This window comes from Gopherus evgoodei, chromosome 11, assembly GCF_007399415.2.
Source record: "Gopherus evgoodei ecotype Sinaloan lineage chromosome 11, rGopEvg1_v1.p, whole genome shotgun sequence".
In the NCBI taxonomy this organism is placed as follows: Eukaryota; Metazoa; Chordata; order Testudines; family Testudinidae; genus Gopherus; species Gopherus evgoodei.
The window spans coordinates 77,917,428-77,933,450 of NC_044332.1; the positions used below are offsets into that span (position 1 = coordinate 77,917,428).

Here is a 16,023-nt window from a genome sequence, read left to right on the forward strand (position 1 = left end):
TGCAGGGCCCAGCAGGGAACCTTCACGGCAGGTACAGAGCCTGGGCAGCTCCGTCCAGTTCCCCTCCACCTTTTCCTTCTGGTTGGCCCGGGCTGTGGCGAAGGGAAATGAGGGAACATCCAGCAGGCGCAGTGGGTCAGGAAGGGACAAAGCGGAGTGGAAGGGTGTAGCTAGCAGGGACACGGGGATAGGGAAGGTGGAGAGGGTGGCCACACTGCCTTGTGGGGAGGACGGCTGCTATTAACGGTAGGAGATGGGGTTATGTGGAAACTTCGGGGGAGTGTAGGCGAAGTGTGTGCTTGGGGGTGGGGGGCAGGAGCCCTGGGAGGCACTTTGAGGGCCTGGTCAAACATCATGGCATTATGTTTACTCGCAGTATGTTATTTAGCCACCAGATGCCACTGTGAGCTGAAGCATTCCAGGCAGGGTGATGTCCCTGGTAAACACAGTGAGACCATGCTGGAAGTCAAGCCGCACAAGCAACTGTTTGTTTCTGTCTGTAACTGTAGCCATTTTCTACACAAGACGTCACCCGTTTAAGAGGGACTATGGATCACGAATCATTACATCCCCGTGCACTCGCCCTCAGTCATCAAGCCCATGGCACCACGTTTCCACCTCGGAAGGGGAGAAGCAACTGAGGCAGGAGCAAACACAGTCACCATATAGATTTCCCTGCGCAAAAAGAACAGAGCATTTATTCCTGCACTCCCTTAAATTTTGAGATACAATTCCAGCGATCCAGACCCCGAGCTGGCATTCCAAGCAACAGTATATTATATATAATTGATTCTTTTATCGCTTATAAAGCCATACAATGAACTGCAAAGAATCAGCCCTCTGTACAAAGGAGAGGAAAAACGGCTAGAGGAGGGGTGTAGTGCACATTCACACATGGACAATGAGTAACATAGGTCGCCTTTATACAAGTGACAAAGTTATGGGCACAAAGATGAAAAATATAAAGTATATTTCCATCACTATAAATACACCGAAATGGGAAATTCGCTTTTTTCTCCTTTGTGTTTCATACATTTTTTTAAAACAAACTTGACATGATGCAAACTGAAGGCAAGTTATTTTAAACTGTTCGTTAACACTGATCAGCAAATACATTTGTAACATTCCCAAATCGACAACAGTGGCAACACAACAGCAAATAAAATATTGGAAAAAAAAAGTGATTTTTAAAAAAAAAACAAACAAAAAAACAACCGAGTTAGCAAAACAAAAAATACCAGCCCACTTTGCTGCACGATTTTCCTGTCAGTTTTACTAGCAGGTTTTTAACAGCTGGATTATTTATGAGGCTGAGGGTTTGTTTAAATAATACTTTGCACCCCTGCAGTGCCTTTTAAAGGAAACACTCCGGGTGCTTTCCAAACATTCACCTCAAGGATTGAGGATCTGCACCAGTAGAGCCAATGGGAGTTTTGCCCTTGATTTCAGTGAGCACAAGATCAGCCCCAAACCCCAGTATGGGGGAAGGTGTTGTGTCCATATTTTAGATGGGAAAACAAAGACATGCAGATTCAGGTGACTCAGGATCCAAATTGACTGCTCTGACCTCTAGTTTGGGGCTGCTCATTTTTACGGGAGGAGGGAGGGGGCCGTGAGTCAGTGCCAAATGTGGCTCCATTATGTTGATGAATGGGGGGAAGGTATGAAGCTTGTGTTATGTTGACTTCTCTTGTTCTATGTGTGCAGTTCCTGTTTGCATTACCAGAGTTGGGAGCAGGGAAGGAACAGAGTAAAAAGACACCAACAAGTGCAGGGCAAATCTCTAAACTCATCTGGTTCCGATAAGTTCCCAACAGTTCAATTCCTTCGCCCAAGCCTCGGTAAGCTGAGAAATTGGACATGGGAACCTCACAAGAATGTGCTGGGTTCTGCAGGGAGAAGAGCTCCAGTCCCAGCCCCAGCCAGGAAAGAGGGCCGCATGGGAATGGGAGAAGAGGGCATGGATACAGTGGGGAAGGTTCTGCATTTACTGAAACTCAGAAACAGTTCAATTCCAGGAATGGACGCTGTCTTAAACTGATTCTGTTTTTATACCAACCTTCACCAGAGCTCCAGGAGAGATCCCAAAGCCTAGCTCAAGTGTTTTGATTCTGGGTTATTCAAGGCCGGTGTACTGATCAACGCCATGATGGCCAATGACGTGCCCTGGATGTAGAGCCAAAGTTGTCTGAAGTTTGGGTTAGCCAGGTGGTAAATAGGGAGCTAGGCACAATTTGGATCCCACGAAGGGACGTTCGTAATGAGGGATGACAATACACTCAGTGGATGTTTGTATATTTAAGATTCTGAATCTTAGGGAATGTCCAGACTACCCGCCATATCAGCAGGTAGCTATCGATTTATTGGGGATCGATATATCGTCTCTCATCTAGACACGATATATCGATCCCCAAACGCGCTCCTGTCAGCTCCGAAACTCCACCAGGGCTTGCGACAGTAGCGGAGTCCACGGGGGAGCCGTGGCTGTCGATCCTGCTCCCGCGTCGACGGGAGGTAAGTCGAAATAAGATACGTCGACTTCAGCTGAATTCCTGAAGTTGCGTATCTCTCACCCCTCCCCCCTCCACTGTAGACCAGGCCAAAGCTCGTCAATCAATGGGAAGACACCCCTTGACTTTAACAGCTTTTCGATCAGAAGCCCAGAGGCATTCCAATTTCCCTTTCTGGGGGAGGTGGGGAGGGAGTTTCTTGAGCAGTAAGATATGGAGGAGACATAAATAGCAGTTTGTTTGAAAGGCCACCAGACACAAGCAACTACAGCATGTTGCTTGGTCTCCGGGGTTCTTTAAGGAAGAAGGGGTTTGAGAAGGGAAGGCCAGGAGAGGCGTGACGAGAATTGACTGACCTGCTGCTGTCATCACTCAGTCTGCAGCTAAAGAAATCAGGATATCTTGTGTCAACTATTTTAAGAGTCTCCGACTCTACTGGAATATAGAGTTACATAAAATTAACATCAGCCGGGCGCTCCGGGAATCAGAGTTTACTAATGCACACAACAAAATCGCCAGCAAAGGGGTTCTTGGTGGGGAGGGGAAAAGAGCACATACAATCAATTTACAAAATAAAACAAAACTGGCTGGGAAAAGTGCATTTTAAAGGATATCTTTGGCAAGAATATATGCAGTTCCTTGTGCATGGAGTAGGTGTGAGTGTCTGCGTGTGTGTGAGAGATATAACATCTGCTGCTGAAAAAAACGGCAGTGTGATTATTAGGATACATCCGCTGGGATAAATTGCATCAACATCAATCTCAAATACTGTGACTGCATTTTTAAAAACACAAAGAATCTTCTCAGACCCTTTAGGAAAGAAAAATATAAACCTTGGCCGGTGAAGCCAGGTTTTTGCCTAGCTTAGTAGTTTCACAGAGATCAGTGGAACTACTCCAATTTACACTAGCTGACGGTCTGGCTCGGGAAATCAGGGATGACAGAAAGAAGTTACCCATAAAATGCAACTATTTTTTTTTTCAAAAAAAGGTCTTAAATGGAAGCTGGAAAACGCCTGCCTATGTCACTTGCAAGATGATTAGCTTTGTGTTAAAAATATAATCAATGGTGATTTTAGCGTTAGAGATTCTGACAAAGTCTAAACCTTCTGTCTTCAGCTGGTGAGTTAGTAACGAGCCGTTGCCGGCCACAGCTGGAAGCAAGCGTTCTGTCATTATCGGGTATCTGCTGTGATCGTTTTATAGATGAGATTGCTCGATGCCTTAATATGGGTTCATTTTATGGGGAAAAAATATGCATTTAATGCTCAAGCCCCAATTCCCGGGGAAGGACAGCAGATTAAAACAAAATAATAAAATTAGCTTTAGCTGTGAGAAAAATGAAGTCTGAAAAATAGAGACTTTCAAAAAATATACCTTTATATATTTAAATATCTATAAACACAGTGTTTGTCTAATCGGTTAATGGCAGGGTGAGACGGTTACAAGTGAGGGGTTCCTCTTGCCTGAATTTTGCAGAAGAAGGGCATTTCTTTTTAACAACTTAAAATAAAAAATATCTCAACATCCTATACAGCGGGGTGGGCTGGAACACGGGGCCCTGGCGGACGTCATAAAGTGACCACTCCCACCCCATCCCAGTACCAGTCGCCCAATACCTCCCTGACGCAAATCTAACCCTCATCCAGTATCCAGAAACGAAAGAGCCCTGCGCATGCTCACGCAGCTGTGGCCCTCACACACACACACGCGCTCACACACATCCGCGCACGCCGCCAACCCTCATGTCACTTGGCAACGGTTTCAAACTCACACGCCTCACATGCTAACTTGCTCCAGGCGCTAGCAAATTTCCATGTTCAACAGGGAAAAGGGGTGGGGGACCAATCATACGCGCTGCTCCTTGGGGGGGCGGGGTCTAAAGGGGCACTGCGCTCTTTTGCCCATGTCACTGGTATAACCAAAATAAACCACATTCGCCTGTTACACTCTACTGTGAGTTATACGTACAGTAGTCTATATGTGGACGGGGGGGGGGGCCATATATAATGGAGGAGATAAGATACACATAAAGCAATATGGCAAAAAATAAATATTTTTGTGTAAATTTTACCCTTTTTAAAAATTTGATTAGCTTACAGTATTTTTCAGTATATTTCATATATATATTATATATATCAGGACACTGCCTCTGTATGAGAGAGCAGAGTGCTCTGGGGGAATCCAGGTGGTTGCAATATTTTAGATGGTTTACAGATCTTGGGTGGTTTTTGGTTTTATTAACAGCCTGTATCACATAACCTTGCACTGAAATGTGGCACAAACAAGGAAAGGCCTCTCTCTCCTGCTTCCCCCATCCCCTAACACCTTTGACCATATCTGAGCAATTCAAGCTGCTTACTGCATTTTCCAAAAGCCGCAGAAAGATTCTTGGGAGATTGGATGTCAATGCAAATTTTTAGGGTTCCCCAGAGCTGGGTGCAAACTGTAGATCCATGGAGATCTGGGTTTGGAATGCCCCCAGAACTGGGGAGTGTTTGGGCTTGGGGAGGCGGCAGGGCTGTTCATAGCTTGGAGCTCAGCTCTAGCTTGAACTAAGCATTAAAAAAAGAAAAATACACCCCTAAGATTTACCACACGGGAAGAACGCGTTGGCCCATCCAATCTGCTACACTGCCTCCTGGGATTGGCCAATATCAGCTCTGTCAGAGGAAGAAACCTGCATAATTTTACCTGGCTAACTACACAACCACTCCCCAGGGAGAAGGAGAAACATCTCTTAACTGCCTGGACTATCCTCTGGGGGCTCCTATCTCACCCGAGCTACACAGAGCCAGATACTAAAGAAAGATCGCCCCATAGGGCCCCGTGTGGAGTCAGGGAGAGGACAAGAGCCTTTATCTGTGGGTAATGCATGGTTTTACCACACCACTTTGTTCCCTATGGAAAGGCCCAGGCAGACAGGAGATCGTTGCAGGATTTGCAAGGCTGGGAACTTGGCCTAATCTATTCCCATTTGCAAGGCTGGTCGATCTCTCTTGTGAGTCAGCATCTCAGTGCAAAGTCTAGGGCCTATGGCCTCCTGAAGCCAAAGCAAAGCTTACGCCTCCTGGGTCGCTACTAAACTACAATACATTCAGAGCTCCAAGCCACCGCAGGGCAGAGCATCTGAGGACCAAATCCGGCCATGAGATCTCTTGGCTTTTGGATCAGCTGAGAGAATCCGGCAGAGCCAAAGCCGCCCACAGACTGCAGGGTCTTTTCTTTTAGTGGCCTCCAAAAATGCCTGAGTTTTCTTTATACTTATTTGCCTTTCGCGCAACCAAATGTCCATGCAATGAACAAATCACTTGTACGTCTACAGAAGGAGAAGAGACCAAGCTCGACCAGACCTGTGTCCGCTTCTAGTATGTTCGTCTTTAAGAGAACACGTGACAGTCTGCAGGCGAAAATACAGGGTAAAGGACAGGTACTACAGACCCCACTGTATAGGCCAGAAGACCTTTCTGGTGAAGATGACCTTTGGAAACATGCTCCTGAATGCAGTTAGTGAAGGGCAAACTGGTATGCAACTCCGTGGGTGTATAAGAACTGCCTAGTGTTTATGCGTCACCACCGCCCTGTACTGGATGGAATCAGAACTGCGCACTTGTGTGTCAAAGATCCTATACCGCTAACCAGCGCGTCCCCTTTCCCTCAAGTGGCCTAGGTTCTGCTGCCAGGAAATCCTGATGGGCTGTGGCGTGCAGCACAGAGACCAAAGGGAGTTGCTAGGGGGCTACAGGCTTTTTATAAACCCCGCTGCTGGGATGTACATGTATGACATCCCCACACACACTTCATATACACAGGAGTTGCAGACCTCAGAGAAGGGAAGGTTAAAGGGTTATTGAACATCCTTTTTTTCCTGCCTGATCACTCGAGCACAGTGGTTTTCAACCTGTTTTCATTTACGGACCCCTAAAAAATGCCAAATGGGGATGCAAACCCTTTTGGAAATCTTAGACATAGTCTGCAGGCCCCCACCCACCCCCGGGGTCTGCAAAGCACTGGTAGAAAACCACTGCTCTAGCACATAGGTCATAAGGCCAGAATGGACCACTGAGATCCAGTCTGACCTCCTGCATAACACAGGGCAGAGATCTGCCCAGAATTCATTCTTGCTTCAACCAAAGCAGATCTCTTAGCAAAACATATCATCTTGATTTAAAAATGGCCAGAGATGGAGAAAGCCCACCACTGCCCTTGGTAAGCTGTTCCAATGGGTAAGGCCCTGGGGACGGGAGAGGGGGGGTCCTGCAGACCTGCCTTTTGTTCGATCGGTTAGCCATGGTTATTTAAAACAAACGACTGACATTTGCAAACAGAGTTGCTGGTTTTCAAATGGCAGGGCCGCAAACGTTCCCACTATGACCCGGGATGAATTCGCCACTTGAAACCCCCCGCAGGGATCCTGATCCAAAAGCCAACCCGGTTCCACTCCTCTGACTCCTGGCCGTTGTGCTGGTCACATTCCCTGCGATGGGAAATGCGCTGACATCGCTTCCTTTAGTTTTGCTTTGTGACAATTGGGTGAGGGTTTTTTTCTTCCACAATTCAGACCGTTTCCCCCCGATTCACTTCCCTCTCCCACAATGCACTTCCTCGCACTCCTTCTCGGATCAACTCCAAGTCCTTCTCCAAAATTCAAGGGCAAGAACTACCCGTGTCCAGCGGCTCATCTCTTCTGGCCGGAGCCAAGCATGACCCTTGACACGAAATTGACGATGGCAGTGGCCGGCTGGTCAGGATCCTGCTCGGCGAAGAGGTGACAAATGTTGTCCGTTGTGCTTCCCTGCTTCCTGGCTACGAAGCCAAAGAGCCTATTGGGTCAGAAAGAGAGAATGCGCATGAGAGAGCTGCCAGGAAGCAGTGATCATGAGACAACGGCATATCCAGCAACAGGAGCGGGCTCATGGGGGCAAGAGAAGGGACGGGGTGGCCCACATCAGAACATCTGGCCCATCTGGATGACAAGCCGCTAAACCGCACCCCAACATTGCAGCCTACACATGATCACCCGCTGGAGAGAACTGATGGCCGCTGCTCAGGATACGCAGCGCATGCTTTGCAGGGCAGTGGGGAACGCACCCTAGCTGGCTCGGCACATGCATCCTCAGGGCCCACTCTGCTTCCACTGGCGCTGATGGAGTTTTTCCTGCTGACTCACGGAGATCGGGCCTCAGCGGGAACATTTCCTTCCCTTCAGGCTGAGATGTTCAAAACCACCTGAAGGCCTGGGTGCACTACTCCCACTGGAATGAATGGGGAAGGGGGGTCTGCATCGCAGCCCATGTGCCTGTCAATTCTTATGCAGGGCAGCAGGAGTCAGGAGTAATTGGTGTGCGGAAGGTCAGCGACACCGCTGGCACAATTCAAATCCAATTCGGTTCAAACGGGGCCGGGAACATCGTCTGGGAAGCGGCTATTGGGAAGGGGTAACACCCCTGTGCTGAACTAGGCCGCAGAGCAACCTGCAGGTCCCCGCATAGACTCATAGACTCTAGGACTGGAAGGGACCTCGAGAGGTCATCGAGTCCAGTCCCCTGCCCTCAGGGCAGGACCAAACACTGTCTAGACCATCCCCGATAGACATTTATCTAACCTACTCTTAAATATCTCCAGCGATGGAGATTCCACAAGTTCCCTAGGCAATCTATTCCAGTGTTTAACTACCCTGACAGTTAGGAACTTTTTCCTAATGTCCAACCTAAATCTCCCTTGCTGCAGTTTAAGCCCATTGCTTCTTGTTCTATCATTGGAGGCTAAGGTGAACAAGTTTTCTCCCTCCTCCTGATGACACCCTTTTAGATACCTGAAAACTGCTATCATGTCCCCTCTCAGTCTTCTCTTTTCCAAACTAAACAAACCCAGTTCCTTCAGCCTTCCTTCATAGGTCATGTTCTCAAGTCCTTTTAATCATTCTTGTTGCTCTTCTCTGGACCCTCTCCAATTTCTCCACATCTTTCTAGAAATGCGGTGCCCAGAACTGGACACTGCATCAATAGCTTCTTAAGCGACATGCTCCTAGGACACCGCGAAAGTGGGTCTGGGGTTGTGTGGCCCAGCCTGGACCCAGAGCTGAACTTCCCCCAAGCCCTGGGTCTGGGGTTTTGCTTCGTGCACTTTAGCTATCCGCAAAGGGACCAGAGTGGCCACCAGCCTGCCAGTGCAACCGTGTGGATCACTGACCATGGATTCTCCTTTCCTTCTCCGTCCTCCAGCTTTGCCATCTCCACACCATACCCCTCAGCGCTGCTCATGCTCCTCTCTTCCCCTCTACCAGCCACTCTCTGCCAGGGCCTTTTGAGCACAGGACAAATCCCCAAAGCCCCAAGGGGAGCTGCAGCTGGCTCCTTCCCTCTGAGGACACCATTCCTATGCGTCGGTGCCCACTGGGCCCATCGGTCCTTTCATGCCTGGGCGTGGCCTGTGCCAACCACCTGTCTGAGGGAGGCTGCGTTTAAAGGGGAAAAGGTGGGTGGCACGCCCTGATCCTAGCAGCTAGGCGGTGATGGGCACGCTCTGCTTGGCAAGACCCTTGGGCTTTTTTAAACGTGACTATTCCCTGAAGCAGCCTGCAAAATAATCACATCCAGATGCTTCAAAGGACAAGAATATTTATTCCCCTGCGGCCACGCCAGACAAGCATTGTCCTGGGTGCACACTGCACATTCAGAACCCCTCCTGGGGGCCGGCCGGGCATTTCTACGTGGCAATTCATCTCCCCAGACATGGAAGGGGAACGGTAGGTTTGTTAGTCTCGGAGGAGACAAGGGGCGGGAGGAGCCGGGGGATTGTCCGGCTCCGTTAAAATCTCCCTCCCCCTGTACAAACAAAATATCCTTTTTAATTCGAACATTAAAAGCCAGGTTATAAATATGGGATTGGAGAGGAACAGAATGTTAGCCAGCTCCCTGCCAGGTCATTTCTAATTAGAGAGCGAAAAATCCCGACAGCTGGGGATACTAATTAAAAGCCCTTGGCTAACACAATGACTAAAATTAGTGGGCCTGGGCTCACTCGAATGGGGTTCAGCTGGCAGCTCCGTCCTCCTGTGGGTGACGTAGGGCAACGGATCCGCATGGCTGCCCCTTCCCACTGCCCTCGTTCGCTTGGGGACGTGTGTCGCTGGCCAGGCCTGGAGGAGGGGAGAAGTCTACATACTCCTGACCTTGGGGCTACCTGCAGACCTGCCATTAACACTGATGGGACTGGTCAGGGACTGCACTGTCTAGCCAGGGGAGACACACGCCAACAGGACCCCACACCTCGGGGCATGTCCCGCTGGCCCTGCCACAGGGAAATGGTCTCTTCCTGCAGCCTTTGTTTTTGTTGTGGGTTATTACAGTCTCAGGCTGCAGCGGGAAATGCTTCCCAGCCGCGACAGGCAGCATCCAGCTCTCACAGCAGAACAGGCAAACGCTGTAAGAACCAGATATGGGTGCACCTGCCCACGGGGGGACAATGACACTGCCAGAGGGGGTACTGATGAGTCAGCAGGTGCCCTGCCCCACCGGAGCACCACAGAGAACAAATTGAGCATGGGAGTCAAAAACGTCCTGTCATCATAGGCGCCAACTTTCTCTATGGTGCTCGCATGCCCCCGACCCTGGCGCCGCCCCAGCTCCACTCTTTCTCTGCTCCTGGCCCCACCCCCATGCCAACCCCTTCCCCAAATCCCCGCCCCAGCTCCGCCTCTTCCCCCAGCACACTGCATTCCCCCTCTATCCCCCTCCCTCCCTGCCCCAGGAAACAGCTGTTTCGCGGGGCAAGTGCTGGGAGGGAGGGGGGAGAAGCAGGACGCAATGGTGCGCTTGCAGTGGAGGTGAGCTGGAGCAGCGGGGCTGGGCAGGGCCAAGGGGAGCTAGCTGCCAATGGGTGCTCAGCACCCACTAATTTTTCTCCATGGGTGCTCCAGCCCCGGAGCACCCACGGAGTCGGCTCCTATGCCTGTCACGCCTTCCGGCAGCTGCTTCTGCCCTGCTCACCAAGGCCAGAGACAAGAGCCACTAGCATGCACCGGACATGTGACCTGAAGGACAGAGCAAACTGTGATGTGTGCCCATTGACACACCCCGTCGGGACGGCTGATTTCTTTGACGGAAGAGGCTTGGAGAAGCATCTACGCTTGGCAGGGATTGATCTGGTCCGGTTTGCCTGTCTGGAGCATTCACTCAGCGGGTGGCTTGCAGGGCCAGCTCAAAACACGAACACAAGCCAACAGTCAGAATGGCAACAGCAGCAAAGAATTCGGTAAGTGGCACTTACTTTGCGGGACCTCCGCCGTCTGATTTAGTCCATCTGCCAGGAGAAAAACAACCCCAGGGAATTAGTGCTCTTCTCACCAAGCACAATGGTACCAAACTCATCTGCTAGCATCACCGTTTCGGGCCAAGCACTAGCTGCAAAGTTGCTGCCCGGGCCTGATTTCAGGAGCTCTGAATGAGGCCATGGGGGACTGGGGAAACCTCAGAAAATAAGGCGGTACAGCCCAGATCCTCAAAGGTATTTAGGCACCTAATTCCCCTGAACATAAAGTCCTCTAGTCCATTGACGTCTTGGAACTAGATATGAGCCTGTTTCTAAGATCTGCTTCTATGGACTGAACCTCCTACAAGCGCCCCCACGCCCACGGGCAAATGCCCGCACCCAAGCGATCTCCTTTGCAGCATTGTTTTGATCAGAACCTGACTCTTTTAAGCAGACACCCTGTGATGCAGTAGGGACTGTCTGTGTGGGGAGTGGGAGAGCAGGGAGGACTTTAGGGGATGGACATGCCAGGGCCTGTAACCTGAGCTAGGTAAGGGAGGGGAAAGGTCAACACCTTTGCCCGGGAAGGGGACAAAGGAAGGGGGTGGCAGGAGGGAAGCAGTTTGAGTTTGGGCTTGGGGCTGTGTGGGCGGAATTCAGGGTATCCTAGCTAGGATCCAAGCACCCTGAAAGCCCAGAAGGACTCGAGGGAGGGGTCCTGACTGTGCCTGCAAGCTCTGCTGTAACCTGTGTTCCTGTTGTCCAATAAACCTTCTGTTTTACTGGCTGGCCGAGAGTCACTGTGGGTCCCAGGAAGAGGGGTGCAGGGCTGGACTCCCCACACTCCGTGACACACCCCAAGCAGGCTCCATCTGACTGCCCGGTTCCCCACTGAGAATGGATCCCTTGCCCAGGAGCGAAGGCCAGCTGCTACAAAGATCATGCCCTGCAGATAACATGCTGCCTGAGTTAGGCGCATCGTGCCTAGCTGCAATATCTGGCCATGACCATATCCTGCAGGGCCCTCAACAGCATCCTAGGGTGGAAACGGGCTTGGATACTTAACTCTAGCATTTCCCGCTCACGAGCACCAACTGATGGTTGGGAAGGAATGTTCATAGGTTTTAAAGCTGGAAGGGCCCATTACTTTCATCTGGCCTGGCTTCCGCCATTGCAAGGCCAGAAAACCTCCCTCAGGGATCCTGCATCCAGCCCAGAACTGGGCGAGAGCAAGAGAGACATCCAGTCTTCACTTAAAAACTCCAAGTGGTGGAGAATCCACCGCGTGGCTAGGGATTTCCCTCCGAGAGATATCGCCAGAGACCCGAAAGCAGGGGGATGTCGCCTTTCTTGGCAGCACAGAGCAGGAACGACCCATTACAGCCAGCTAGCAGTGACAGATTGCCCCGCCGCTGCTCATTCTCCCAGGGATTGGTGGCCCCTCCCTTGCAGGCTGCCAGCTGCCTTTGGATTTCAATGGCTCAAGCCTTTTTCCTCCTCAAAAACAAGCTGGGTATGGTTAGCGAAGGCATTGACCTGCACACAGGCCCAAGGGAGAGGGATGCTTTCTCCAGCCCCATTCCCACACAAGGACCTCTGGCGACGGCACTTACTTTCGTTCCTGGGGGTCCAGGTCGCAGTAGGTGACAGTGCTGAGGGGATAATGTCGTCTGAAGAACAATCTGAAACACAAGCAGAGGCCACGGTGAGCGTGTAAGATCAGCCCCTAGGCTCTGCATCCTGCAGGGAGCCCTGCCCCGCTGGCTCTTCTCCCGCCATGTTTGCATCCTCCTGTCACGAGGTGGCGTTAACAGGAGATTGCATCCTCACACAGCTGGGCAATCCCAGCAGGTGTGGAGGCAACGGCACCGGGTGAATGCGTGACGCGGTGACTTTGCCTTGCTGTACCTGAAATAGGGACAGGGGCAAGGAGCCTTTCATTGTCCTGTTCGCTGACAGCAAGAGGTGGGTCAGACCAGAGCAAACTGGGCCCGTCCTGGGACCATCCATGTACATGATGATCCTTCCAAGAGTCTGCTCCCCAGGCAGCATTCTCTGCATGCCAAGCACTCGTTTCCCCAGTGCATGCACCCTTCCCAGCAGCATGGGTGAGAGCAGCCAGGACTGGGATCAAATCCTCCATTTCCCACAGCAATACCCCACCTGCCACCGTGACAGGGCCAGGACAGCCCGGGCCTTTTTAAAAGACGAATCGCTCCAAACTCTCCCTTCAATATGCCATCCAAAAAAAGACAGCTGGACCCAAACCAAAGTCCAGCAACTCTCCTGGGGTGGGAACTGAAATCAAGTCTGGATCGGACTCCGTTTCTCATGTAAATGAGACTCCAGTCAGCTCTGTCTCTGTCTGTTCAGACACAGAAACCCCATTTGCCTCAAAAATGCTCCTGAGAGTTGTGGTTAAATGGCCACAGCCACTGTATCACAACCGCAGTCCAGCTGACACCCCCACTGCAGGAATCTATGGTACTTCCCTGACCCCCTGCTACCAGGGTATCTGAACGTTTCATGAGTTCCAGTGCATTTATCCTCTTACACCCGGGGGAGGTGGGACTGCGCACCCACCCCCACTGTACCCAGTGGGAGCTGAGACGCCGAGAGGAACTGACTTGCCCCAGGTCACAAACAGAGCTGGGAATTGAACCTGGGTTTCCCAACTCCCTGACTCGCACCCTAACCATTGGGCAATGCTCCCCCCCCCCCCAGGCCTCAGCTCCTTCCAAGATCCTGGCTATTCTTCACAGGCCTCCGGTCTGGCCCTCTCCTGACAGCCATTTCTGGGGGCTCCTCCAGTATGACGCCAACGTCACCACGGATTGACGTTTGCAGAACCTGCCAGGTTCAGAGGGCAAATTCCTGCGGGGGCGGCCAGCCGCCGCCCTACTTGTTCACCCAGCCCCACTGCAGCTCGTTCCGTGGTGACGTGTCTGTGCTCGATGCCTGGGCATCCCAGCACGACATGGTCCCCGAGGGAGCTGGGCCCAGGCGGGGCTCTTACTTTCTCTGGTTGTCCGTCAAGGTGATTCCCTGCACGGAGACTTTGAAGTGCACGATGGTGGCGGCAGGCGTGGGCGCCAGGGCCAGCGTCTCGCTGATGGCTTTGGCGATGGCCTGCGGGCCCGTCAGCGACTCCATCTCCACGGAGTTGATGAAGAGCACGTTACATGCTGGAAGGGAAACAGTGGCCATGAGGGGACGGGGTGCAAATGGCACTGGGTTACCTGCCCCGATGGGCCACCAGGCCCCACGCGGGGGCACCTCACGCTTGGCTATTGTCCTCCACCTCGGGAGGTGAGCTCCGGCAGGGGGGCTGGAGAGGGGGCAGAGTGTCGGCTCTCTTGTCTCAAGACCCGCCCCGCCCTGCCTTCCAGTCCCCAGCTCAGATCATGAGGGAATGGAAGGTTTGTGGCTTGGTGCCTGGTTGAGCATGTCACAAACCCTAAAACACTCGCTCTCGGCAGCGCCCAGGGCTGGACAAGAAAGCAGGGGGCTGTGGGTCAAGACAGAGGGGCACGGCAGATCTCTCTGCTTGGGAATCTGCCGCTAAGGTGGCAACAGGCTGTGGGTCAAAGCAAGGGGCACGGCAGAGCCGGGGGTGGCAGCTTAGGATGGGCTGAGGGTCAGGATGGAGGCAGAGCTATGGGGGGGACCCAGGTTGGGGCATCAGCAGAGCCATGTCTGGGGGGAACCCAGGACCGGAACAGCAGGGAGGGCTATGAGCTGGGATCAAGGGGCCTCAGAAGAGCGGAGTGTGTGCCCGCGGGGACCCCGGAACAGGAATAGCAGGAGTGGCTGCAGGTCAGGCTTGAGAGTCAGCAACAGAATTCTTTATACAAAGCCCCAGGGCCAAGCAGCCCCAGACTTTGCAGGAGATTTGAAATCAAGCTCTGGATCCCTGTGCCGGGGCATGGCCCATCTCTAACGATGAGAAGCAGCTTTTTGGAACCGCTCCTCAGTCATTCCTGGAGCCTCACAGCCCCACCTGGAGGGGAAACAGCCTCATCCCCCAGGCACTGAGGCACAGAGAGGGGAAGCTACATGGCCAGGCTGCAGCACCACTGGGAGCAGAACCCAGGAGCCCTGCTTCCCCGTGCCCTGATTTAACTATTAGATCACGTTCCTTCACCGAGCCAGGAGGAGAACCCAGGAGTCCTGGCTCCCAGACCACCCTCCCACCCTGTATATTTGAACATTGCCTATGTTCAGCGCAATGTTGAGGAAGCCAAACCCCGGCTATGCAACTCCAGCATGGCGCCTGCTGCCCTTCCAATGGGGGACGAGGGGGACGGGTTTCCAAGCCCTCCCTATCACTGAATCTTTCTTAACCTAAACTAACGCCTGTAAGCTGCCTCATCGGTGCAGCCGCAGGGGCCAGCGTGGCCTGGGGGCTGTCCGGTTGGAATCTAGGGCTCCCCCGGGGGCTCTAAGCGCCCTCGCTCTGCTTCTGAAGCCTACATCTCCGAGGGCGAGCAAAGTGCGCCAGAGTCACACAGCGGGTAAAATGAAGGAGGCAGCAGAGGCGGACACCTGCCGAAAGGTGTCCCGAGGCAGGCGAACCTCCCTCCCACGCACACATCACGCCTGCAACCTTCCCTGTCACGTTGCGGCCACTCACCAGCTCCTTGCTTGAGCAGGTCTGTTGCTGAGTTGGCGGCTGAGGCTGCCTCTTTCGTTTTGTCTGTGGGATCTAAAAAAAAACGGGAAACGGAAGGACAGTGATTCCTCCCTGACTGGCGATCTGGGAATACGCGCTGCAGGGGACAGGCTGGGGCTCCAGCGACTCACTCCTGTGATGGGGATCTGCAGAGGCAACGGCGTGATGGAGGAACAATGTCACCAAAGAGCCGCACGCACTGGGTGTGTCTCCATGGGAATCTCGATTGGATGCCCTCTCAGTCTAAGTCATTACGTCATGGTTAGGGTGTGGCTCAGAACTTTCCCAGGGGCTGGGGGAGTTTGGATCTGGGGGCTGAGGGACCTGATCTCAAAGCGGGGTTGTAAGCGCTTTCTGTTCTGGGTTTGTACACAGCCAAGAACAATGGGATCCTGGTCATAGACTCATAGAGGCAGAGACCCATAGGGTTGGGGGGGGGGCCTAACCCCCTGCCAAGACGCAGGATTTGTTCTGTCTTAACCATCCATCCATCACCCTGGGGCCTAGGAGCTGCAGTCCTGGACCAGGACTCCTCCTAGGCCCCATGGTAACACCAATACTAATGAGATGGACGGGTCCTGAACAGATC

General features: G+C 52.4%; 1 protein-coding gene across 12 annotated transcripts in view; it reads right to left on the minus strand.

Moving 5' to 3' along the window:
* Nucleotides 1-666: 666 nt before the first annotated feature.
* TNS1 (tensin 1) overlaps nt 667-16,023 on the minus strand; it is a 283,441-nt gene continuing 268,084 nt past the window's right edge. For all 12 annotated transcript variants that reach the window (XM_030579739.1, XM_030579741.1, XM_030579742.1 and 9 more), the window contains 5 exons: nt 15,396-15,467; nt 13,779-13,947; nt 12,376-12,444; nt 10,781-10,813; nt 667-7,332 (listed from right to left, as the gene is read on the minus strand). In XM_030579739.1, coding sequence (XP_030435599.1) covers nt 7,188-7,332; nt 10,781-10,813; nt 12,376-12,444; nt 13,779-13,947; nt 15,396-15,467 — 488 coding nt within the window. In that variant the 3' untranslated portion in view covers nt 667-7,187. The remainder of the gene's footprint in view (nt 7,333-10,780; nt 10,814-12,375; nt 12,445-13,778; nt 13,948-15,395; nt 15,468-16,023) is intronic.